We start from the raw sequence: 27,917 nt of genomic DNA, 5'->3' as shown, positions 1-27,917 counted from the left end.
AATTTACTTAAACCGAGACTGTTGCATTTTACAACTGTGTGATGCAGATTTTTGTTTTAGAAACCACTGTAAGAGCTTTAAATAGAATTAAATTGAACATTAATTCATCTTTTGTACTTAGTTAATGTAAAAATACAGATGAAGAGAATTCTTGCACCATTCTGCAATATTTATAAAAATGTTGATATGCCTTATCCTCATATTTTTTTTATATTTGTCTATAATTTTCCACTTTTATATATATATATATATATATATATATATATATATATATATATATCATGACTGGAGAGAGAAGCCTCCTCGGTTTGAGTCTGAGTAAAATGACGATTAAATTTTAAGCATTTGAAAATCCAATACAACGCTGTCTGAACATTTCGTTATTAATGCAATCTTGCAACGATCAATGCAATCAAAAAAGAATGTTGCAGGCAAAACATAGAAATCAAACACCTCAATACTAACTGGTCACTACTGACTACTCCACAGAGCAGATGTTCAGCGACGTGATGGAAACGTGCATTTTACATGCAGACATTAAATATGTACCAGTTAACTCTAAACATGTGAATGGTTACGACATCATGTCACAGCAACAGACTTTCACATCGCACTGTAAATACAGAAGATGAAGATTAGCAGGAATATGAACATGGTCACATTTATCATCACAAACTAAAGTAACAGGGATAAAATATATATTATACTATATTATATTAATACAAGAGCGAAGCTGATAAAATTAATGGTTCAGAGATTTCTGGAACAGTTTGTGTTCCAAATACAGAGTAGCTGTATTATCAGAAAAGACTCGGTGACATCTCAAAAAATCTGCAGGTCCCTCTTTGAAACCTTGCTGATGCAAACCCTGTTGTTCCCTGACAAGGGCTGAGCAAGCTCCGCTAGATAAAACTGTTTTATTCAGACGTAGCTAGATGTTAGTGTGCTTCATATCTAGTGTCAGCCCTCCGTAATACCAGAGAATGTAATTTCACCTCCTGGAGTAAAACACGTATTGAAAAAACAAGTGCAGCAGATGGAAGTATGCATGCACCTTAAATTTGTTTGTGATCTGCCAGTAAGCTGAGAGAAGGGCTGTTAGTGTTGGTGGCACTTTGTGTTTATTAAAGAGACGTTTTCTCTAAATGAGGTGTGAAGCCAGGGAAGCAGAGGGAACAGTGTCTGTCTCTGCTGCTGTGTAACTCCAGCTTTCCAGCTGTGTGCAGATGTCAGGCTGACGTCCCGTCAACACAAACAATGCGAATGAATTAGTGAGCAGACTTTCAGCTTCTATGCTGTGATCATCACAGAAGACGTCTTAGTCAAAGCAGCTGCCGCTCCACTTGGGATGGGGTTGTGTTTGTTTCTTAAAATATGCACAATGAAGTTTATGTTGTCTCAACTGAACCAAATAAACATGATTCATGTTTTAATTGTTTATTGGTTGTTCATTTGCCACAGGGAATCAATCCTTGATGCTCACAATAGAAACATATCTTTGCAGTTTCGTCTTAAATGTGCAGATTTTATATTCAAGGAAACAAATGTGTTTATTAAATTGATGGAAAACTTGATTCATGTGCTCAAGTGCTTTACCCAGCAGTACACTGTCTGTACGTGATCTAAGTAGTAGTATGTTGGATGTACGCAGTTCTGTATGTTTAATTGTTCTGTCCTGTCGACATTGTGGATCATGATCGGGACAGTATCGAGATGATGGAGGATCATGAAATCGTGATATTAGTGGATGGTAGATTATGATGGTGCATCGCGATCATGGTTTACGAAAACAACTGGATTGCTCCCTGTAACTCTGTCGGACATTTTCTTATGTACACATACTTTAAACATGTTAGACATCATCAGTATTTGTAAATACTGTTATTATATGGTCTGTTAACTTACAGCATCTGTTGCACTTCTGTCCATCCTGGCAGAGGGATCCCTCACATGTGGCTCTACGTCTTACTCTTGATGAGAGTTAAGGGCAGGGGATGTCTTGTTAAGCCCTGTGAGACAAACTGTGACTTGTGAGTATTGAAGTACACAATGTTTTTGACAAGGAACAAATATATGAATTGATGTGTGGCCTTGTTCAAAGCTTACAGGAAACAAGAAATGAAATAAACATGCAGCTTAATGAATCAGGAATTGTAAATGGCTTTTGGACAAATGATTGGCCCCTCTGTGTAAATTGTGGCCCCTTTATCCCCTAATCCTAGATCCGCCTCTGCACATGCTCAGACTTCCCTGTCAAAATAAAAAAGGTGCTCAAAAGAATTTCCATATTCAAACCTGGGACTCTACAGCCTCTGTGATTCAAATATCAGACAGTGTACAGCTCCAGAGAGCTCAGAGGTTTGCAGGGGCCTAATTGTGACATCGGGGGAAATGCTCATCAACCTCGTGCAAGATCAGAAATCCACGGCGCTAAATTTAGTTTGCTTACACGAGTGCCGCTCGCGAGGCCTGATGCAACGGTGTGCACAGGCTTACCTTGGCTCGGCTGGCTCATTAGCACGCCGCTGGGTGCACGCGGCGTGTGATCTGCCTCTGTGTAATGACACGGAGGCAGCTGAGCTGGATAAGAGGCTCCAGTTGATCAATGGAAATGTCTGACGTAAAATATTTAATGCTCCCCTCTCTGTCTGCTTATCATCAGGACTTTATGGCTCAGCATGCAGAGGGGTAGTGCACGGTAAAGCTTTGGGCGCCTGAAGATATTGGAAACCGTCCAGTCGCTTTACTCAATATGCTGCAAATCCTTCCCCTTTGGTCAGCCCATGAGCTCACCTGATGTTAGGAAGAAGCATTTAGCAGTGATTCTGGCAGCCGCACAGTTTGCTTCAAAGTAAATTGAAAGTGAGAGGAGCTTTGAATGAAGTAATCTACCGTCGGCCGACACAGCCATCTTCATTAAACAGACGTTTTACTGATCATAATGTTCTCATTCTGTCTGCGTCTGTTTACTTCTCATGTGTGTTTAGAGTCACAGGGACACGTTGGACGGAGTCTGGCAGGCTGCACCGCCACAACTAAAGTAAACCTCTGCAAACACACTTCAACCAAACTAATTATTGTTTGTAGAGTTTTATCCACACTCCCTGGCAAAAAAGTCAGCATGTCAAATATAATGTAGCTTCTGCGTGCACACACACACACACACACACACAAGTTTTCTACAAACACAAATACAGTGTCCATCTTTTTTTAATCCACACAGGCGGCTGTGACTCAGGACGTAGACTGGGCCACCATCAGCACTTTCCCACCAAGGCTGTTCAAGGGCCAGTTCATAGCCAGTGCCTAATCTCGAACACTTACATGATCAGCTGTCCATTTGAAACTCAGGGTCCAAACAGGGGCTGGCTGTTCTTTAAGGAGGGGTGAGACTAATCTCTCATCTTAGCAACAGGCACAAGAAAACAGTTATTACACAGTGGAACACAGAATGGTCAGTAGACACACACACATTCATACAGTGCTTCTATATATAGTCACATCCATTTCACACACTAATCACACAACATTCTGGGTAATTAACGTGCCTTGCCCAAGGACACTTTGATGTAGGGACTGAAGGATCCAAGGATTGACCCACAGACCTTCAGATTCATCGATGACTGGGTCAATAAGTCATGTAAGGCTGGTGTAGGGTCATTTTTTGCATTTGCTGGCAAGGGGAATTGTTATTTTTTAATTATTCTTTATTAAAAAGCGTACTGTTTTCATGTTCACAGTTTCATCCCTTCACCAAACTCAGAGGACAGATCCTCAGTTTCTCAGCAGATAATGTTTGGATTTTGATGAATTAATATTTATCTGTTGAGATGAGTTTGTTCTATTAAGAGCAGATTACGAGTTTACCCCCTATTTCCTTTTTTGCAAAGCTGCATAACAGAGTCTCACCTAAAGCAGAAGCCAGAGGGGGCACTGTTTCATTAATGTGAGGAAAGACCTGGAAGAGAAATGTGTTAGTTATATGAAATGTTTGAAATAATGAAATATTTATTCTGAAAATGACACTGATAGTATGTTGGAATGATTAGGGAGTGATTCCCATGTCAGTACGCATGACAGTGGGAAAAACACTGATGCCCAAAATCCCGTTCTGATATTTTTGTCTTCAGGAATCACACAACTCTGAACAAAGCTTCAGAAAACAATATGTGTAGATATTATGAAACATCTTTAATGTATCTGAAGAGAACATTTCCATCGCAGTGCCTCCCTCCATCCGCAGCTAAATAAAGGCTGACAAGTCAGAAGTATGGAGGAGGACACATCAGTATCCCACATACTTACAGCAGTGAAGTGGTGGACATGATGGCTGAAGGGCCGGCCTCCTGTGTGGACTCACTTCCTGCTGCAGTCGGAGTGTCGTTCCCGTACGATCCTCGCCTCATCCCTTCTTTATTATTGTTTGTTTGTTGTTTGATTGTTATTATTGATATTATCTGTGCTGGCATCCAGAGCTCTCGCGTGTTCCCGCCACTCAGCACACGCCACTACACCCTGCCCTCGGGTCGTCAATAAGGGGCTCCATGTCAGCGTGTGAGTAATTTGGAGCGTCCCCGTGGCTTTTTGAGTACGCACCTGGAACAAAGCCTGTAAACGGAGCCCCCACTCTAAACGCCTGACTCACTGTGCCCTCGTCAACGACGCCAGTCTCATTACGTGGCACTTATCAGGATTGAACTGCCACAGCGCAGCGACAGCTTCAGGGCCCGGCAGCTAGTTCTCATTTCTACGCCATGTAGAATCACCAGTGTCACGTCAGGTGTGATTTTAATAAACCATCTTGACGGAGCATCAACGTGTCTCCTCACTGATTCATGACAGTTTATTAACTTGAATTCTTTCTTGGAATTATTTGTTTGTTACTTCTTGGGTTTGAGGAGTTTTATATAGGTTCAGTTCACGTTACAAAAAGTTGTGAAAGCTGTTTTGAAAACATCTACCTAGCTGTCCACTAATTCCACAAACATCTGTTTTTGCTGTAATAAATTATGTTAAGCTGAGATACCGAGCTTTTATTTTGAAAGTTGTATTATATGAACAAATAACAGCAGTTATGATCATTCAAACTTAATATAACAGACACATGCGAACAATAAGGTGAACGATAATAAATACAATTCAATTTCATTAAGAAACACTGAATATAGAATCTTCACTGCAGATAAACCAGGTAGAGTGAACACAAAGACTTCTGCACCATAGACTCTGATAAGTTACTCCTGGCTGTTCCTTGGTTGAGAAACAGGTGAGGGTAACCATGCTCATAGGATTTAATCTAATCTAATTTAGTCAATTTTATTTGATTCTTTTCTCTAATCTCTTGAATCTATATTTACATCCACACAGCTGTTAGTTCAGTGAGGAGAACTGTGTCTTACCTGATGTTTCACCAAGTGAGAACCAAAAAGTTTAAACCAGCCTCTGATGTAATATTCATGTCACGAATTTGGTATTTTGGATTTCAGCAGCTGGCACCATATCCCCTGCCCCCTCCCCGGACAGCGAGGTGGAGGGTGGGTGGAGAAGGCGGAGGGGGGTACTCCGGCTGTTTTCATCTCTTTGGCACGTCTGTGGCTGTTTCCATGGCGATGGGAGTAAAGATAGCTGGGATGTCTCGGAGATGCGGTGCGTGCCGAGAGGTGCTGATTGCTGGACGTGAGTTGAAGGATGAGCAGAGGCACACAGGAAGTGGGAGAAGCAGGGCTTCCAGGAACCTGAGGGAGAAATCAACACTGGATGCCGGACAAACGCAGCCACTGCTTTGTTTACCTTCTCTCAATGGGATGTGGCATTTTCAAGCTGTACCTGATGTTACTGGAATAAATAATAAAGTCAAGTTACAACAACTGCCTCACTGATAAATGACGTGCAATGACGTGTTGATTTCCATGTTTGCTTCTCATATTTAATTATTTTATTTATTAATGGAGTGATTTCTTTAGGAACTAACTAATGAAACTACCCTATAAATAGAACCAATTCAGGAAACTTTTTAGGAATATATAGGAGAGTAAACTTTAACCATGAACTGTAGTTGTCCTTCAGAGGCTTGTGTCACAGCAGCACGACTAGACTGTCATTTGGAAGGCACCTAACAAATGAGTCCTTATATTCCTGAGAAAGCAAGGCTCCAACAGGTAGATGCTTCCTGGCCAAACCTGTCCCAGACGTCATCTGTAGTTCAGCTCTTGAGATCTACGCGGGCCATGAAGACCGCCTCCTTCATGGACCAGGTAAACTGCGTCCTCTGAAGGAAGGCACAATGTTTGAAATCATCAGGACTTTGAAGGTGAAACCATATTTTAAGTTAAATCTAAAATCACAGTGAGGAAGAAAACCGGTGGAATGAAGCAAAGAGAAGAACAGTCAGTTAAAAGATAAATAGTTTATGTGAATCTCTCACATAGCATTTACCTTTAAACACATCGTCTTGACTGTGATATACAGTATGTCTTTTCTTTTCTTTTTTCTTTTACAAGTTGACATAATGTTTTTATTTTTTCAGCATGCACTTTAGAATGCCAACAAAAGGCTCCACAAATACAGACTTCAAACTAGAATTTTCCTCACAATAAAACATACGAAACATGAACTGGGATCAAAAGCCTGACAGTTTGAGGACACGATGGAGAAGCACAGCATCCGACTACCATGACTTTTACAAGTAAGAGCAACAGTAAGACACAAAAATACATGTTCTGGATTTAAAAAAAATAAACACCTTTTTTTTTTTTTCAAGTTACGTTTTCCTAAAGATACACAGAGAACGGTAGGTACCCCTTTGTCAATTCAAAGAGTTAAGCAGCGTGTGTACTACACAAGGAGGATTGTGGGTACAGGGTGACAAAGCGAGTCGACGGCTGTGCAGGTCGCAACCAACATGACACACAAGTTGTGCCACCTGCCAGTCGCTTCTCTCAGCTTTCAGAGCAGCATTCACACTCTTTTCTCTCTCTGGGTGTAACAGGCTGCTGAAATCACAGTGTGGATCGGCCCTTTTTGTTTTTTTTATTTGGGTGCTTATTGCAAATCCGATCTGATTGGTTGGGTTCAGGGGATTGCTACTGTGCAGATGTAGCCATTCTAGAAGTCCCACTTTTAACTTGGGCGTCTTCTGCTACACTTTTGCTCCACCCCCCACCAGGGGGGAAAAGTTTGGAAGAATCAAGTTACGCAGTTTTTTTTTTTTTAGCCACCAGGGGTTCTGAGGAAAAGTCTGGTAAGAATAATTTGGTTTGTTAAACGACAAATATCTGCAGCAGGGTATAGTTGCATGTTGAATGCAGGACGGGGGGGGGGGGGACTTCTACAATGGTGACTGCATCACAGGGGGACGCACACACCCAAGTGCGCACATTAACACACAGCAGAGTAATTAACCTACTGAAAATTACCGAGGGAAACAAAAGCAAAGATGACCATAATGTCACATTGATTCAACTTAGCACGTTTGTCTCTCTATACTGTATATACTGTATGTAGGATTTCATATATGAATACACTCCATTTTCAGAACACAAAGTGCCTCAACTGATACATCTTAATACACTTATTGCGAGGAGGGATACCACAGCAAGAAAAGTGACTGACATTGAGTGTTCAAGGTGCAACTTAGCAACCAACCACCTTGTTACCTGACTCACCATCAATAGACAGATGTGTGGACGGAGCCGCGTGGCCCAGATGTGCTGTTCTGTTGTTTTATTTACATCTATGTTGTCTCTTTCAAGGACGTGTCCAGTTTGCTTTGCTTTCCTTTTTCCCCAGAGTCTTAAAACAGGAAAACAAAAGGAGAAAGCAGGAAAAGGTAAATGCTTTATCAAAGTCTTCATCTGTGGCCCTGCTCGCTGAGCCGTGAACCAGGCGGCCGTCAGTCTATGGTTTTTACGTGTGTCCTCGTCCGTATTGTCCTGTAGCAGTGGCCCGATGGCTCCAAATGAGGTCCTCCCACTGCAATAGGTCCTCATACTGACGACAGTCTTATCCCACCGTCATTCAAATAGGAAATGAATTGTCTAAATAAAATATAAACACATCTCTAAATATCAGAAATGCATCATCTTTCTCTGTTGAGCATCATTTCAGAAGAGCTTGTCATGCACACACTGGCTATTTGAAATATCTGCACAGAAATGAGAACATAGTACAAAGTGCTCTGTTAGTGTATATGCAGAATTATAAAAGCTCTATTGTGTATTGCCATGGTTTAAAATGGGGTGATTCAATAATTTGGTCGACAGACAAAAAGAAATGTTTGCGAGAGCTGTTATTTTTAATTGTTAGACTTTTTGTTGAGCTACGTGTAAGATGCATCTAGCTGTGAGCCAGTTGCTAAGCAACCCTCTTCTACTGGTATAGACATACTGTAGGGATGGGTGAGGCACATCGCCGCATGGTTATGTCTGCTTTCCCACACCTGTTGGTGCGCAGAGGCAATTTATGCCCGCCATGAAAAAAGTCTCATCAATAATAAATGAGAAAGCCTTTCAGCAAAACAAAAAAAGGCTGCTTCAGTTAAATGTGAGGTTTACTGACTCTGCCCCTAGGGACTTCAGGTTAGTTTGGGGATTTGAGAGCAGCTGATAGCCCTTGGAGATGGCTCACAGGAAGTGGAACTGCAGAAAAAAGTTTGGGATCACTTGCATAACAGATAGCAGATCTATTTTAGGGCTGTAAATAATTTCCAAATTAATCTGGTGGCACATTATTCAAGATATAGTTTTGCTCCTCAATAACAGGGTTCATTTGTTTACAGTATAGGAGACTGTATATGTCTTCATATTTATGTGGTAATGACCCACTGATGCTACAATCACTGATGGTACCATCAAGACTGTGTGGTTGTTGTAGATGTCAACCATATACAGGTATTTCTTAGGATTATTGAATAACCCCAGGTTTTATCTCGCACACAAAAACATACATCATAATTCATGACCAAGAGGGTGAGAGGGTTCTGCACTGAATTCTGACCCCCGCACCCGTTCAGAAGGTTACCTTTCCGCCATGGTGGCGCCTTCCCCCAAAGCCATTAAGATAGAACGCTGCTCTCTGCTTGTGTGAAACCAGTAAAGACAACCTCTTTGCAGTTATCTGTGAGTAAACAACCAGAAACACAAAAAACTTTGGTGGCACTCAAAGAAAAAACGAGAACATAAATGAGAGGAGGGAGAGAGTTAATCGGAAATAACAGCAAACAAGCAAGATCCCACATGCAGAGAGAAACGAACACCCGGCTGGCGTTTTTTGTGGTTTTACTCCCTGGAGGATTGTTGGAGAAGCCAATGGCAAAATGAGACACAATACAAGTTGAGAGTGCCCCAAACCCCAGCACAATAATAATATTCCATAAAAAAATACTCCTTCATACATAAACATATATGAAGGAGTACTTCTTCTATAGCCTTAGTTTCTCCTCTGGTCCCTCTTGCCCTCGCTATGCGGTTTGCAGACGATGGTTACAGGATGATCCATGCAAAAAACATGAGCAGGCCCAGCAGCAGGTGAAGAGTGACAGACTGTACGTGTGCTTGTGTGAGTCAAAACAGTCCTGAAAGACAAATCGTCCGTCCCGACAGCCGTCCCTCTGGTCTCCATCCCCCCAAAAAATAAAGTAGCAAAATAAAAACAAAGTCACAGTTGGATGAGGTTCAAATGAAATGACATCTCTCTTTCTTTTCTTTTTGGAAGCACGTCTTTTTCATGGTATCTAAATATAGCAACATCTAATATCCCTGATTATTAATATGTCCTTTATTAAATGTTATGGCTGCTACTTCTGGAGCCACCAGTCAAGTTCTTTTATTGCAAGTCTGAAGTCTCAAAGTACGACGATATCTAAAGGGAACTCCAAGTGACACAGGAGAACTGAGAAGTTACTTAAGGATGTTAGCTAAGCACATGTACCTTCAAGGACAAGGGAAAAGTGAGGAGCTGCTCAGGTTGCCCAAGCCACTAACATTAGTCTTAGCTACAAGGTTAGGTACTTATCCACTAGCCACAATATCTAGAAGAGTTCCGATATAATACAAAAGGGAGGTGGTTTGTTAGGGGTTAGGACGTGGGGTGGTTTAGGCTGAAGAGGCCCCGGGGCAGGAGGTCTCACAGGATGGAGGGGATAGGGGAGCGAGAGCGGCGCAGTGGGCAGGGCGATCCGTAGGGCGAGGTCACAGGAGACAACCTCAGGGTGTTACCAGCCATGCCAGTCATGCCCGCTATGTTGTTTAAACTCCGGGATTTCTCATAGCCTTCAGATGAGGGGGCGATAGAGAGGTGGTGGTGGTGGTGGAGGTGGTTGTGGTTGTGCAGGAACAGGACATGAACACACACAGGCAGGCAGGCAACGATCCGAGTCCGAGCCAACCGAGTGAACCGAGACAGGAGACAGGAGTGAGACAGAGCAACAGTAACAAACTGTATGGTGAGTGCATGCACAGCACATTTCCTCACAGTGACAGTTGAACTAAAATCCTGGCCAGAGCTGCTGAGGACGAAGAAAAAACCATTGGCTGAGTGTGTGGAGCCAAAGAACGACACTTTGTCTGGTTTATGACGCACAGCACAGGAAACTAGAACTTGAAACCATCTGTGATCAGAAAAGATACATCAAGCCTTCTTAAATATTTATGACGAAGGTGTAAGCACTTGTACCGATATCCATCTTAGTGTAAGTTAAAGACTTGGGATTTTTTGTCTAAAAAACCCATGTACCCCTGCTAGTGTTGGTGTAAAAGAGGTACAAGATAGCCATGCTATCCTTTAGCTCGCTGGGTAATTCAGAAAGCTAATGCGCTGATGTTCCAAAATAATGAATGTAATACTGCTCCGACATGAAATGATTAAATTACATCTGTTTTTGTCTGGTTTCACCAATTTCTTTGTTGACATTGAAGTTGCCACTTAGCGAACAATTATTTAATTTTTTTGGCTCCACCCCTTCACTCAACCAATCAGCTTTAACCCACACTGCAGCTCCACCTCTCAGAGATACTATGTCATTTAAATTCCAAGCTGCAAACATATTAGTCAACTAACCAGTGTTATCAAACTCGCTAATACATTAGCAGTCATTCATCTCATGCATCATCATTAGTATTTTCTTATTTTGAATTTGTTTAGAATCCACAAATCCTAAATCGTAAAAGGTGATTGTACTAATTGTACATTACATTTACATACAATCATATGACGCGTACACTTTAAGACTATCAACATGCACATTATGGATCAAATATGTATTGTGTTTGTAAGTGTAAAGATCCAGGTTGTATGTTTTTTCCTCTCTTTATTCAAGGGTTTGTTTTTTCAGTCTGAGACCAGGACTTACTTATTTCATGGTCAGATGTTGGAATGCTTACAATCAAAACTCTGCGCTTACTATGTCAATGGCTTACACTCAGATATACCCTGCTTCCGGTCCAGCTTCAGCTCTTCTCCTCATGCATTGGTTGGGGAATTTTGAAGTGCAGAAGAATAATCCGAGATCAGAGGAGAAATCCAAGGGATCATGTACACACAGAAGAGCTGAAGCTGGAGTGCATAAAAATTCTGAACATGAAATCAGAAAGTCCTGCTCTCAAAATGAAAGACCACACTCTTGAATAAAGTTTTTTTTTTTTAAACTCCATAAAGGTGTAGCCTCCACATACTGATGATGATGATTGACAATTATTAAAAATTGAATAGTCTGTACAGATTCACGTCTTACAACAGCTCAACCCAAGCCCTAAAAATGCAGCATGTAATACATGCTGGCGAATCTGCTGCAAAATAAACAAGCAAGCCAAAGCAGCCAGATCATTAATGGAGCATGCCAATCAACTGGCATAAACACTGATGAGGAGCAGCTAATGGAAATGTGGCCTCATTACCATATTGCACACGGCACTCATTTGTTTCACCAGGAGGGAGTGTATAAATTAAACCAGGTCTGTTTCAGAACCAGCCGAGCAGGCAGGACAAAGGACAGCCCTGGTCTTTGCCAACAGGTAGCAGCAACGAGAGAGACCTGATGTTTAATGCATTATCGTCAGTGTGGCGGCAACTGATAAAAACAAGTCCAATGAGGGGCCTTGCTGTGAGAGATCACCGTGATGTGCTCCCTAGAGAATCTGGACCAGATGTGCAGCAGTTTAACCTGCTAGATCAAATCAATACCCATCAACAAGTTATCTTAATTTATTCTGCACTCCACTTTAGAGTACGCCTCAATGAGTTATCAGGAGTTTTCTGAAATGGGAGCTGGAATTCAAATGAACAAAATCTCCAATTTACAAGTGGTACTCTAATGGTGTAATAGTATTGATTTGCCCACTGTAGCGTGAGTACAGCATCACTCTGAGGCTACAGAGGAGTAACATTAAGAGCAAGACATTTAGTTAGCCTCCTGGAGAGGCAGTTAACTTCTGATAGGAGGCAATTAGCTGAGGCTTAACACTTACACATTACAGTGCAGATTAACACAACATTAATGCCTCAAGATGCTGCAGATAAAATGGGGGATTGAATCCAGCAAACATGCTTTGGCTTCACATGTGGAAAACCTGTTAAATCAGCTGCAGCATGACCCAGTTTCTACTAAGTGAAGAGTTCCATTTATATATTTTAATTTATGACCTTTTCTGCCTTTGAAATCCCATGGGACAGCAACAAGGCTTCCTGGATATTCAGCAGATATGAACTTCATGATGACCTTTAGCTTGGGTCAAAGTGTTTGGAAGGTTAAGCCCTGTCTGTGTGAGACCTTTCCACTGATGGATCGCTACACGACTGAAGGTGATAACAGAAAATCTAAAGGCAGATTTTGAAGACATATTGTGTCAGGGATATTTCTAATTGGAAACAATGTAAACTGTTGTAGTCAGGATTTATGGGTAGTAAGCTTCAATCTTGTCCAATCAGAGACAAGAATCAGGTCATCCTGGTGGAACGACCAGAGCCATGGCTTACTCCTAATCTGGGCAAATTGACTTCTTCATTGTATGAAAGTTCACACTAACAACATTGTCTTGGAATTGATTGCTGAACCTTCCTCCAAGCAGCAATCGTTCAGTCATAACGCAGCGATATGAGAGGGTACAGCAGGTCTGGTAAGCATCTGATGTCCGCTCATGAAACTCTATTGAGAGTGCTACATCCACACCACTAGGTTTTTGTTTGAAATGCATCAACTGTACTACCGATACGCCTGGCGTCCATACTATGCTGTTTTAGCTTGACAACTCATTTAGTCTGGACAAGCAGTTACAGAGATGTTTGGAAAGAATGAGAGATTCCATACTGGCATAGCCTTCGCTGATTCATCAGGCTCCTGTAACATGACCCCACTCTGGAAGAAAACAACAGGCTTTAGCCTCGACTACCAGTGAAGATCGATCATCTGTTAGTGTTGCTGTTCCTGTTGGCTTTGCCAACAGCTGCTGTGCAGTTAAATTCTGCACTTTACAATGACAAAACTGCTTACATGTGTAGGAGACAAGGTATTATTTGGGCAATCCCTGTATACCCTGGCACGTGCATGCCCAGTGTATGTGAGTTGTCACGTGTTATTAGTATGAATGGGGATAAAAACTGATGAGGAGCTAAAAGGCTTGTGTTGATGGAGATTGTTTTAGTTTGAAAATGCATTTTTGATAACGTTGTAATGCGGATGTAGCCTCAGGCCCTATTGAGTGTGATACTAAGTGTCAGAGTTTAGAGCATTGTGCTGCTTTAACCAACTTTCTAAAAATACAAATACAAGAAGTTAAAGGACTGGATTAACCTATTTGTTTGTTTAATTTGGTGAACTAACATCAGCATGCCATTCCTTGAAAGGTTAACTGAAAGAGAAACCTAACCCAGTGTTACTTCGAACGCCAAGAATTAAAATTCTTACTATTTTCTTTCAGAACTGAAATTCTTTCTGTTTGGAAGCTGGTATAACATCAGCTCTAGGTGATCTTTTGAACCTTACAACCTCCATAAAATGTGAGTCTAATTATATCGAACGAAGCCTGACGTATAGCATCCACATTTAGTTTGTTCTCAGGCACTTCTGTGTAATTAAGTGCCAAGCTGGAAATGTTGATGCTTTAAAAAAAAAAAGAAAAAGGTCTCTGCTGCTTCCCAGTCATAATTAAGACTTGGATGTTGATGGAAACGGTAGTTACAAGTGGGAAACTAGAAATGGTGTTTGCTTTAGGCTGCTAAAAATACACTGTATAAACAATGAAGATAGATTGATGTTCAGCTCTTTGTGAAAGCTTCCTACATTTGTGTGTGACATAGTTTTCTTTGTTTATTCTTAAACTTTTACAGCTAAAAACCTAAAAAAATAGTATATATACTGTATCCAAGAGGTTTGATGAGTCCAATAAAAACGTCCAAGGTCTGGAGCTGATATGTATTTGATTGGAGTGTAAATCTTTTCACTGTGTTATCTATAAGCAACAAATGTAAGCCTGTAACAATGTTAATGGGTTGATGGTCGATTCAAATCTGTAACTGAAACTATTTTAATTCATCTGGTTGTGAAAGAGCTGAAATATCTACTGGTGGATCATCACCTTAGAGGCAGATGGTGATGATACCCAATTTATCTGGGAGCTGTAGATGGGAAATGAATCTGGCAAAAGCCGGAAAAGTGAGGCACGACATCAGAAATTTATTCAAGTGTTTCCAGGCGACAAGAAAACATGAATAAATTGTGAAGGAAGCAACAGTTCTGAGTCGGCTGCATGGACACTGTTGTCCCTCAGAACTGCCACAGAAGTTGTGCTGTGTGCTCCAACAGCATGTCCAAAGGGTACATTACCTTCTCTGACTAGGCCTGAACAATCAGCCTCCCCCCTTCCAGGGATGTTGGTGTCCCAGTCACTAAGGATACGGATCAGCTGATGAGGATTTTCTCTAATGGCTTTGTGTTTAAGGATTTTATTGAACCGTGATATAACAACTGATTTTTAAAGGTAAGACATATTTACTATCAACTGCTCTGAATGCTTATTCAGTTTATTAAAATCTATTACTTTTTATTATTAAAACAATATTGAATTTCCCCATCCAGTTACCTGTTTTTCGCATCCCTCCATCTGCAGGGCAGGTGTAGTCACTAGCAGAGAGCAGGAAGCACGTTCCCCCGCTCCGACGGTCCTGTTCCCTGGTGCTCGACCTTCGCATGGGGACCCTCTCCTCTGGAGACATGGTCAGGTCACTGCTGCAGTCTGCTGACAGAACTGTGAGGAAGGAACACGGTGGGTTACACAGTAATATCTGACATGTTGGTTTTAACCTTTGAATTAAAGGCATTTCATAAGACGAAGAGACTGTTTCACAACAGCAAGAAACCTTAGGGGATACACCTATCATGCAATAAAGCTTTAAATTACTTTTGAGCTGAGTTACTAAATAATTAAATTCTATTGTATAGACAAACAAATACTACAAATTAATGTGTGATTTTAACACCACATTGTGCAAAACCCTTGCTTATTTGCACATGCAAAACATTTAGAGTAACAAATCGTTAGTTTTTGTAATAATTGCCTCCATAAAAAGAAATATCTTAAATTTGATATTTAATTATTTCCAGATAACATTTTTTCCCCCATACTAACAGATCACATTGAATCTACCAACACAACCTGGGGAACAATAAGGGGAAAGGGGTCTTCTCAGTGGTCCTTGCACAGATTGCATAAAACAACTAAGTTTGAAAACAACAAACTAGAATTGCAGCACTGTGGTTGAATGCCTCCAACCAGTGCAGTTACCATTCACATATTTTTACCCTTTTTTGTGTGAGACCTAAAACATATCTCTGATAAAAATGCCAACAGCATTAAAGTTGCCACAGTCACTTAGACACAATGAGGCTACATTTTGGCGGCAGGCTTAGCATTGCTCAGCAGCTCGAGGAAGGCTACAGGATTGGCATATTGTGTTGTTTTTGTTGAGTCTGGCTTCAGTTTGTGAGTCATTTTAAAAGGCTATTCCCAGCAAGTAAACTGCATGCCCATGCATTCTGAATAATGGTTGAAAGATAAAGAATTACTGGCCTTTGATTTAAAAATACAGTTTCACAATCAGCAGTGTCCCTTTTTATGATAGTGTTATGGAACATAATTACATCACTGTGGCTCTTTTCTGTGTTTTTGGATGACATTGGCACAGAGAATGAGTTATATCAGTCGCAAGCTTAGGCAACACTAGTAAATGTGGTAAATATAATGCTTTTTAAAAACATGTGATTATCTTGATCTTTCAAGGAGTCTAAATGACCCTTTCCTCAGGTTCTCCTTCATTACTGTTGTTTGTCTGTCAAACTTTCCTCTCTCATAAGGAAAATATGATGGATTTTAAAACCGCAGATAGACAGCTATCTAATGTCCAATGATTTTGTGCAAATGACAGCTTTAACAAGCTGATTTTATAAGTATGGATTTTGATATGTATTTATAAGGGATTTTAAAGATGCCCTTGATGGCCACAGACATTATATCGTGCTAAAGACTAAAGATGAAGCTGTCAGTTCTGGGTAAAACTCAACATCCTGTTTATGATCCATGTAGAAAAGCATTTTTCAAATGTTGCATTAAGTTACTTCAAGTATGATAAAGTAACTGAAATGTAGTTTTAATTTAATTTTAGCAAATGGTCAATTATTTTCAGGAGACAATGACATAATGGATAATACTGGGTATAAAAATAATAAAATTAATTATTAATGCTAAAATGAATAAGATTCAGTGGTTAGTAAAAGCTAATTCCTTTAAGATACTATAGAAGGTCTTTAAATCATAGGTTTAATATTAGTCTTAAATGATTCATTATTATGTCCTGTCACGTATGACTAAAACGAACACAGTATATGTAACATGGAACCTAAAGCATGAGGAAATCTAACAGACACTGAAGAGGACAGTCACCTTGCACACTGTGTAGGCTTTTTCAAATGACCTCAAAGGAAATCACATAGGCGACTAAAGGCAGATTGACTCTGTTTGTGTATTCAGCTGAGGCATGAATTATTCTATGCTTATTAAATGTAAGGTTCTGAGACCTAATAAACAAGTAGACAGCGAGGAGCCCAGAGCGTGCGTCTACCCTCGGAATGTCTGCACTAGAATTCAAAGAAAGTCAGTATATACAGAGGTCGACACTAATTTCCATCAATATCAGATGTGTCAGAGTAAATTACTGACATCGGCCCAGAGGGAAAAACACCCGCCTACGGTCTTTACAGCAAACGCACAACGACTGGAAGATAAGCTTGGACACAACAACAGTGAATTCTTATCAGCATGAGCTGTTTGACACGACCATCTCCTCATTGCCTTTTGTGCTACATTCCTTATCAGTGTGGCATCCAGGGATGAAGGCTGTTGGGAAACAGGACTTCTGTGAGGAAGCTGCAGTTGTACTTGTGAGTATCTAAGGGAACACCATTTTTGGTCTCTGTGACTCTGTCAAATGGCCACTGCTCTCTACCTGAGATGAGTTCCCTTATGGACTTCATAAATAATGCCCTTCTGTGTCACGTGAACTTTAACAAATTGTGGTTGATCATAGTTTTCTGCCTTGTATGTTCTTGGTCTGGCCATTTGGTCTTACCTGAGCGGTTGCGTTCTAGTACCCTGCTCCCTTTGACGTGGCACAGGTCACCTTGAGTACTGTTGCAGGTGGTGTTGAGATCAGCTTTGCAGTAGCTGGGGGACCCCCCCTGCACTGTCTGAGGGATGTGTTTCTTCCTCTTTTTGGGGAGCTTCTGTTTGGCCATGGCCAGAGAGTAGTACATCCCAAAGTTATTCACGATAACCGGCACAGGCATGGCTATCGTCAGCACGCCAGCCAAAGCACATAATGCACCCACAACCATGCCTGACCAGGTCTCTGGATACATGTCACCATATCCCAGTGTAGTCATGGTCACCACAGCCCACCAGAAGCCAATGGGGATGTTCTTGAACTTGGTGTGGAGGCTAGCAGTGGGGTCGTTGGGCTTTGCGCCGATTCGTTCAGCATAGTAAATCATGGTGGCAAAAATTAACACTCCCAATGCCAGGAAGATGATGAGCAGCAAGAATTCATTGGTGCTGGCACGTAAAGTGTGGCCCAACACTCTTAGCCCCACAAAATGACGTGTTAGCTTGAAGATACGCAGGATACGAACAAAGCGCACCACCCTGAGGAAACCCAACACATCCTTGGCGGCCTTTGAAGAGAGGCCACTCAGTCCTACCTCTAAGTAGAAAGGCAGGATAGCCACGAAGTCAATGATGTTGAGGACGCTTTTTACAAACTCCAACTTGACCGGGCAGAATGTCACACGCACCAGGAACTCAATGGTGAACCAAAAGACGCAAACACCCTCAACATAGGTGAGCGCAGGATCCGTTTCAATCTCGTACTGAGGGCCCGAGTCCGACACACTGCTGTTCCGCATCAGCTCCGTCTTGTTGATTATGGTGTTGAAAGCTTCATGAGTCTCCAGGCAGAAGGTGGTGATGGAGACCAGGATGAAGAACAAAGATGCAAAGGCGATAAACTGCAAGAGAAGAAAAGAGAAAAAATTGGAATATAGATAACACTGCTCACATTTCAGGTTCTTCCATGATTGTTATTTTACAATGGCATTCGTACATACAGCCCCGTTGGTTAATTTACTCTTGAGAGAGAGAGGGTAAATTGAGACAAGTTTAATTAACTTGCATCAATTAAATGGACTCCTGAGCAAGAGCAACAAATAAACACACACTTCCATGTGATCCTGGTGAAAATGTGGCATGGGAATGCAGCTGAAGTCAGATTTAATCCGAATCAGTTTTGAGTAATGAAAAAGTATGTTTTGTGCATTTGTGTAAAATAAAATGGATGTTTCCTCTTTAAGAAGTATAATTTAATTAACAAAAGATGTAAAAACAATTAATCAAAAACAGGCAATGATGGGGATTTATTTTAAGACTGACACCCATGTATAGTCAAACCTTTCAGATCCAAATACTGCAGGTACAAAGTGACTTGACAATAAAGAAGTAAAACACAGTAATAAATTATGCAGTAATAAATGCTGATTTTAGTTGGTGCAAGGCACTTGAGATAATCATCTTCAGACCATGTGATGCTATTGAAAGCCCAGAAAAAAGCTAGTAAATTGAACTGAAGGCAATTTTATCAAGCAAAAATGTTTCCTAAGGTCGAGAATTAACTTTCATGCTCAACATGTTTTGGTTAGGAATTTGAGGCAGTGAATCTTAATAAATCTTCCTGGTGAACGTGTTAATGCGCCTCTGTGAGGTGGAGGTGGTTTTTGCCATAACATTTAACATTTCCATCACCTTCAGCGCTTTCTGCAATCATTTATTTGTGTCTCAGTTTAGAACAAAACACAGGTATTGGAAAGTTCAATTGGCTAAAAATGAAAGCCATCTTTTCTTGGTTGCTCCCCTCATGTCTGGGCAGCAGTGACCGCAGGCAAAGTCAGGCAGAGATAGTGACACCTAAATAGTCCTCTTGAGAGCCATTTTGTGTCTCCCTCATTCATATCTACTGCCAACATGAAAAAATACAATGAAATACAGACTTTTTATTGGGCTGCTTTATATTCACCAACTTCAGGCAAGGTACACCTACACACAAAGGACTTCTTGGTTTATTATATTCAGCCACAGTGATTACATATTATACAAGCTGTGTCTCAATTAAGGGGCAGCATCCTTCGGAGGCTGCATTTGAAGACCCATTGCTTCACAGCGCCGCGGCTAGATTGTCCCATTTCGAAGGCTTCTTCAAATGCGGGCAGCAAATACATCCTTTCATCTTCAAGAAACAAAGATTTCAACGGGTAAATCCTTGCAGACCAAACCTATCCCAGGATGCATTGCACTTCGGTGACAAATCGTTTTTTAAAGACGTAAAGTTGCTGGCAAGTGATGAGACGTCCAATGCTTGAGTATAACGCTTCAACTCAACCAAATAGGTAACAGTGCACAAAATGTCCTTGTCATGTCTAACTTCAGATTTGTTTCTAGGCAACAACAATAAGGGTGGGACGAGCTGGTGACGCTGATCGTGGATAGCCTCTATAAACCTATAAATACAGCGGAGGAACTGTTTGTCTGTTTTAGTCTACAACTACCTCTTGTGCCTTTACAAAACTAGAGCTGACATGCAGATATTCCTCTTCTCTGGAGGAAGCTGAGGCAGAATATGCAAACATCCGTGGCTTTTTTTTCATTTGAAAGGTAGATGGAGCAGATTTCCACACATGCAACCTACTATGCTGTTTCTCTACCTTCCTCCCACAATCCATCCACTGGTGTGCTCTGCCTACTGAGCTCTAAACAAGTCGTTTTACACCCTGCCTCGGTTTTAGATTGCATGACTCACACACTCAAAATATTGCCACTATTTGGGTCACCCTGCTTCTGAACCGTGTGCGTGCTTTCACTCTACTGCTGTTAGCATGCACACTCTTAATGGTGCACCTGTCTTCATAATCAAGTGCTTATCCTGCTCATTCAGTGACATTTATTAAAGCGTGTTATTAAATGACACCTTTAGTTTAATGATGTTACCCGCCATCACTCAGCAGTTTCTTAGCACTATCAATTTTCTACATTCAAGAACCACATTTTGATCTTTTTAATTTGTTACATGTACGATACATGATACTCCTGAATATGTTTTCAGTCTTTTTGCATCAGTGTAAGCCGTCTTATTCACAAAATGGTAAACACTTCTGCATTTGGCATTGAAGTTGTTTTGTAAAAACACTATTTCTATTCTGAAGTCACACTTGATCACTGAAGTGTCTGAGAATTCTCATGTCTCTAAAATCACTTATTTAGAAATCATTTGTTTATATGCAAAGCTGCGGCTGATTTAGGCTCCGGGTTACATTTCTTCTATACTGTTAGCTCTACAGCTTTGAGTAAAGACACACATCACTGAATATATTATGAAAACTGTTGCTTATTCCTGCACATTGTGTACTTCAAAAAAGCTTAGAAAATTAACAAAAATTTAAATTTCATATGAATGTAAGATTTCTCAGTTTCTGGACCAAGTGTTTGTACTGGCGGTCTCATCTGTTATTATATCTGTGACCTCCCCATTATGTTTATGTTTGAAATGATTCCTGCTGCACAGAAATCTTTCAACAATGGTGGTTACACACCAGAAACTATTTAGTAACTGATGAAAACACCATGTAAAGAAAAGAGAAGAAAAAGAATATGAACCAAAGTCAACATGTCATGTCCACTAGCCTCTGAAGCTTCTGGAGTTCATTCTCCTTATTCTAAGACACATTGGCATCCCCTACAACAGCTGCAACAAAAAAAGTGAAACCTACATTATAATCAATGGAATCATAAAAAAAAGATTAGCCATCCAATCATAGTAATCCCTGTTCAATAGTTAAACACTGATGTGAACACAGGAAAAAACTAGAAGCACTTACTTAAATAATTTTTTCTTTAAGACTGGGAAAATTCAACTCAAGTTGGAACAAAAACTTTTTGTGTTCATATAAACAATTTCCATGTCTAGTACCAATCCAATATAATGTAAAAATGATACACCGCAAAGAAAAAGTAAAATAAATATGTTATATTGTGGTTAATTCCTTAAGAAACTGCAAACTCAAAATGCAAGAACTCTGCTCCTACTGCTCAATTCTTTCTCTCCATCTCACCCCTTTCTGTGTCTTTATTCCCATTTGCTGAAACCAACAGCAGGACTACCTGAGCTGTTTCCTTTGGCTGCTCGGATGCTGTGCCGACTAATGAATACTGCCGTCTCGTGCTGGGTTGTAGTTTTGTGGCGAGTGAGGATACACCATCTCCCCAGTGCACACCATCTTGCAACAGCTGAATCATGCCACATATAACCAGCCAGACACCTAACGCACCTGCATTACCAGTATACTATCATGCAGGTGCACACACTGTTCCCCATTTATTCACATTCATACACACGCATGTGTGCAAGGTTATTTATGATAGACATTAAAAATGCAAAGATGCTACTCTATGTGATTCCAACAGGCACATGCTTCTCCACATCCTGATTTCCAGCTCACTCCCTCTGCATGCTAAATAAGTCCTGCACAAAAATTGCTCTTTGAAGACAGGACAGCAGGGCGGACGTAGCACAGACAGTCCACCACTGAGAAACCCAGATCTACTACACCCCAAAGACAAGCCCTATTTTTCAGCCACCTTTTTCGTTATCTGTAAGGCTTTTAATTTCTCGCTCATTGATAAGAGCCCAGGTGGCGGCCATAGAGGTCAAAGCTGTGACCTTCATATCTGATCGCAAACATGTGCAGTGAAAAGACACGAGATTTTATTGTAAAGAATCACTGATCACCTACAGAAAGAGGAGCGACAATCTGTTATTCCCCCATGAAGAAGAGTCTTGTGTGGAATCTAAAGGTGGAAATGTTTCGATGGTACATCACCCCGAACCCTGAAATAGACAATTTTTTCAACAAACCATTTGCTGTTGCTTATTGGGAGGCAGACACCCACTCTATACACATAGAAGACAGATAAAGCTTATAGTTACAGCTGGTTTAGGTTGCCTTCGACCAGCTCTTAGTTATCCTGACATAAGCAAAGATACAGTAGTTGGGGGACACAAGACACATGGAGCTTCTCTCCCCTCATCTCCCTTTTCATCACATTAATGTCAATCAATCATTGTAATTGGTGAATATGAGCAATACAAATAAAATTTGATTATTCCCATTCACTATGAACAACAATTTGTTTAATGGTCTAAGGTAAACAAAAGGAATAAAAATACCCACTTCCGCATTGGACCTGGACACTGCATTGTTGCGGAGTGCGGACAGTGTCCTGCCAGATGCCCGGGTCTTGTGGCTCTGGTATTTAGCACAACAACACATCCATATGGAGAAATTTAGTCTGAAATGACCACATTTGACTGACCATCAGCATTTGCATTTACAAGTGAGGTTTAGCAAGCTGCTGTTGTAGTCTGCAATTTGTTACCTGTGGCTCACTAACACGAATGCTCTGTTCCTGTTAAGAGCTCCAGAGAGAACCATTAGAGATGCTTTTTCACACTTAAAACCACATATATATATATATTAAAACACTGCTATGTGTAAAATATTGGACCATTAAGCTTAGATTTGTATCACTTACTCAACACATAGGGAAAGCCTCCTCTAAGAAAGACTGGTTCTTACATTATTATTTCACCCGTGTTGTGTTGTCATTAGCCAGGAGAAGTGAGACAAAATAATAGCACATGACGCTGATTTAAAAATAATGGGGAAATGTAAAGTAGATTGTGTAAAGAACTCAAAATGCCAGCAACATTCTTTAAATACTTCATTCACAAGCTCTGTGTATGTAAGTATGTACTGTACAAACAGTGATTTATTAGGAGCTAAGAGTATCAGTCTGCAGCCCTGTCAACACCACATATACTGATGGTCACAGACCTAAACCAGGGAGGCCCTTCCACAGAATCACATCATTTATTAAATGACTTGTCTGCCACGCCCTGGAACTCTTCCTGTTCATGTCCAGGAGAATAGACATGAGGAAAATGCCAGATTAAACAGTTTCGATCACACGATCCCCCGGTGCATTACATCTGCCACTTGGCCTGGAGCCGGCAGTATCGGCACGCCAGAATGCTGACACTGGGGGTATGCAGACTCAGGCTGTAAAGAGTAACTGATACACCGGCATGGACGTCACAGTAGAAAGCTAATGGAAAGGAAACACTTGGTGGTCTGTAGGTTACAGTGGAGGAACATGCCTGTCAACAGTCAGTGATAAATCAACTGTGACTGACTTGTAGCTACTGCACTCTGATAATACAAATATAAACACATTTAAAGTCAACAGCAGATTACACAGTAAATTTCATAAATAAAAATTAAATTAGGGTAAAAATTCCACAGACTATTTTGCACAACCTATAAGCAGTTTAGCTAAGTAGATTATCAAACATCTATAAACTAACACAAACACATAGATGAATATAAGCAGAATATTGAATTGTCTTCACTGGCTCTCACTCTTGGAAGACCCTGGACATGCACATTTCTACACTGGGATACAGTATCTTTCAGAAATCAAAAACACTGTAAACACACCAGTTACCTGCCCACCACAATGCAATTAAAACAGAAACACCACGGCAACACCTTACAGTCAGCGGGCTACACTGCAACACTATGAACAATAGTACAAGTAGTGAACAATGCTGGTTCAGTGAGTTTTGGTCATAGAAAGACAAGAAAGATACTGTTGGAATCTGTGGAATTTGGGCTCTCTCATCTGTACTGGGTTTGTCAACATGCTGATTGGTGTTTGAATTGTTTGGTTTAGGTATACGTGTTTTTTACCCATTCTAACAAGGTACAGCATGTCCATAATAACAAAACTTTTATTCATTAATGTTACTGTGTCAGTGTCTGTAATGTCTACTGGTAACCCAGTGGGTTTCGAGAAGAACATCGAAGATATAAGTGTGAAGTACTTGATTTCTGTGTAGCAGTAAGAGGCAGATTACAGATACAGTGGCTTTACATGGTAAAACACTATTTGGGCATAAAGCATAAAACGTTTTAAGGGGATGTATCATAGAAAATATGAGCGACTAAGGTAGAAAATGATTGTGTAGTTTGCCAGAGTTAATCTGACTTGTAACCCTGCCAATATCTGAGTTACTCTGTGGTAAATCCTGGTAGCACCACTCACTCAAAGGACTAAAAACAGAATGACCCTCATGGGTCACACATATTTCTATACATCACTTCATCTGTTGGCACATGCATGTCGGATGGACAAATCTTGGCATCTTCCAACTGACTCCCCAGCCCTCTCTCTCACACACACACACACGCCCAATGCTCTGCTCAGGCTCTGTTTCAGAAACCGCCCTGCTGGCTCATCCAATCAGTGTGCTCGCTGCCCCCACCTCCTTGGGACTACAACCATCTGTTTGACACTATGAGTGGAAGCTGCGCGCACTGATCTGAGACCACCATCCAGCGCCATGCTGCTTCGGCCCTCTGTAAGATGCCGTGACATCATAAGGCGAAGGGGAACCCGGAGGTGCTAGCACAGTCCGAGGATCTCAGATACACACGCTCACATCCACACACCAACTTAATTAAACCTATGGGGTTTGGGGGTTTGAGCTCGTATCTGTCTTGCCTTCTGTTTCTGCTTGATTGCTCCGTTACAATGTCAATCTGGATTCAGGTCTTCTCCACTGTGTACACACACTTGATGTCTGCAGAAGTGTTAGACCTGACAGTCATATGAATACAGCCATCACTGTTCAGCATACAAAGGCTGCACACATGACAGACTGAGTGGAGTCACGTTCCGTCTTATTTTAGGCCAATATGGATCTCAAGATACCACCAAAAAGGGATACTTACTTACAACTAAATGGTTTATGATCAATAAATAATTTCATAACGCTTTAAAGATCAAACTTTATTTATCATTACTATAATATTATATATTTATTATTTAGAATGGATTGAATTTACGGATAGATGTGGAGGGGCTGGTTGTAGTGACGGACAATTATCACCTGCCCTGGGTTCCACCAAGCTTTTAAGCATCTTTCAGTTTATTGCTTGTAGTCGTCTGGCCTGTAACTGCAATGTTTTGGTTCACTCACTTCGCTCTTGTGCCTCTTTTCAACTGGTCAAAAAACCCACTAACACCCACTAACATCTGGCTTTAGTCTGCGATGGAAACGGATACAATCAGCATTTAACTCCCGGGCCAAATGACTCTGCGGTTGACCAGTTTTTATCGGCTACAAGTACAATTGGCACTGATGGAAATATGATGCGCCAATTTCTTCTTCTTCTGCACAACATAACAATGTGTATTGAACTTACAGGTCTTCTTAATTTCGTGCAAAATGCAACAATGGCAAGAAAGTGAGGTGAGAGAGCTGCTCGGCTTCTGGAACATTTGACATGTCGATGACTCACCAGGAGAAAAAACACAAGGCGAACAGCTGTGAGAAATGGGGAAGGGGTATATCACCTTTTTTTTAGCAAGTTTAAAATTTCAACTTAAAATTTAAAAAAACCTGTGTACACCAGATTATGGTTTAAAAAGAGAGAGTTATATCAACTTTCCAAAATCCAAATGGTCTGCCAAGTCTACCAAGCTACCAAACAAATAAATCGATGCAGAATTATTGCAGCCGAAACTTAAACTCCCTTTAAAAAACAATCTTATTGTGATATTCCACATTCTTAGTATGAGTGTCATTATTGTCAAACTTTAGTCTGTAAATTAGGGGTGGATAAATTAATGTTTGTAATGAATGATAAATTATATATATTGCTAAAGATCACTGTTTAACCATCTTGTAAATTACAGCATGGCCTCTCTCTTAATCTCTCTCTCCCTCTGTGTGTGTTTGTGTCTCTCTCCCACGCAGAGCTCAGCTCCAGCTGGAAGCGGAGACCCCCGGGCAGAGATATCCCTCCGTCTGTTGCTCTGTGTCTGTCACTCAGTGGTGTTGTGTCACTTCAAAGCACCAACAACGCCCCCCCCACCCTCCACCAACACCAACCCATGTTACTGAACAATCACCAGTAAGCAACACTGATCACCTGCTGTCAAGAGTGCCAAGATTTTCAGATAAATATGTGCCGTTATCAACCTGAGTATGATGGGCCACATCAAGGGCCAATGCAACGGAGAAACTATGAAACAGTGTAATCTGGCTACTTTGTCTCGTAGAAGAAATCTAAAACGTCAGCTCTTGATGTCAGTCACTCACAAACACCGATATTCAACAGTGACACAGGAAAGAGCCAAGTACTGCTCTCAACATTCAGTGGCATTAATGTACCAGAATTCCCAGCAGTGAAACATGATGGCTTTTCACAATGCGAATCTGAAAACCACAAGAGAAAATGTTTCTCTTTTGTTCCATTTTTTTGCTTTTTCAATAATTCAACTTCCTGAAATGTGGAAAAATAACCAAGGCACGACACAGAAGTGAGTGATGGCACCTCTTTTATTTTTCATGTGTGCCATCCAGGCGTAGATCTTATTCACTTCTTCGAACTTTTAAGTGTGAATGAAGGAGAGAGAGCCTGACGTGTCCTTATGTTTATTTATGCTGTTTTCTACTGCTGCGCTCATTGTAATTCACTCCCGATAGGACAGTCTGCTAAATATGTAACATGCAAAATCAAGTGTTGGCTGTTGACGAGACGGGTATAGAAAATTCTAAGAATCTTGAGCTTCAGAGAGGCTAACATGCGAGAGAGAACCTCTTGATGGCCGTCTTCCTGAGAGTCCAGGCCTTTAGCTTTATAGACAATCAGTATATGTGAGCCAGCCTGTAGGAGGAGGAGAGTGCATGCTGGGAAACAGACATGATGTCTGCATTTGCAAGTTCTGTCACATCAAGGTCCCCATTCCAAAATTAAACAGCGGTTAAATCAACATTATGCAGTGTAGTTAGCTGAATGGCTCATTTAAAGACCATCGTAGAGCATACATAATTAAACCACCAAGTAATTGATTTCCATCACAGCCTTATTCTATAGAGACAAGGCTGGATGATATTTCTTTTATTAAATAAAGTGGGATAAAAATAAAGCGTGTGCCTGGGAGGACAGTGATGAGTCCCAGGGAATATCAGAGACAAGGAAGAATAGGAGGCTACTAATGAATTGCCCTACATTACAATGAAGTCCCCACACAATACTATGTTTTTGTCAGACACAGGCCTGCACTTTTATTTTCTCCTTGATCAGCTGCCGCCATGGAAACAACACCTTTTCCCTTTTTCTGACAGCGCAAGATGGTGAATCGCACGTGTGAAGAGAAAAAGAGGCAGAGAGAGAGAGAGGAGGGAGGAAAAGTGGGAGGCGG

The 27,917-nt window shown here is 41.0% G+C and overlaps 1 protein-coding gene across 9 annotated transcripts in view; it reads right to left on the bottom strand.

Moving 5' to 3' along the window:
• Positions 1 to 6,387: 6,387 nt before the first annotated feature.
• The window catches only part of kcnc2 (potassium voltage-gated channel, Shaw-related subfamily, member 2), an 80,196-nt gene continuing 58,666 nt past the window's right edge, over positions 6,388 to 27,917 (bottom strand). For 2 of the 9 annotated variants that reach the window (XM_069519313.1, XM_020100010.2), the window contains 3 exons: positions 17,614 to 18,547; positions 15,072 to 15,236; positions 9,233 to 10,268 (listed from right to left, as the gene is read on the bottom strand). In XM_069519313.1, the coding sequence (XP_069375414.1) occupies positions 10,123 to 10,268; positions 15,072 to 15,236; positions 17,614 to 18,547 (1,245 nt within the window). In that variant the 3' untranslated portion in view covers positions 9,233 to 10,122. Of the gene's footprint in view, positions 9,116 to 9,232; positions 10,269 to 14,815; positions 14,878 to 15,071; positions 15,237 to 17,613; positions 18,548 to 27,917 lie in introns of those variants that run through there. The other 7 variants (XM_020100015.2, XM_069519311.1, XM_020100012.2 and 4 more) reach the window with 7 other exon arrangements.

Source organism: Paralichthys olivaceus, chromosome 23, assembly GCF_024713975.1.
Source record: "Paralichthys olivaceus isolate ysfri-2021 chromosome 23, ASM2471397v2, whole genome shotgun sequence".
Classification (NCBI taxonomy): Eukaryota; Metazoa; Chordata; class Actinopteri; order Pleuronectiformes; family Paralichthyidae; genus Paralichthys; species Paralichthys olivaceus.
This window is presented reverse-complemented; position numbering and strand designations above follow the sequence as displayed.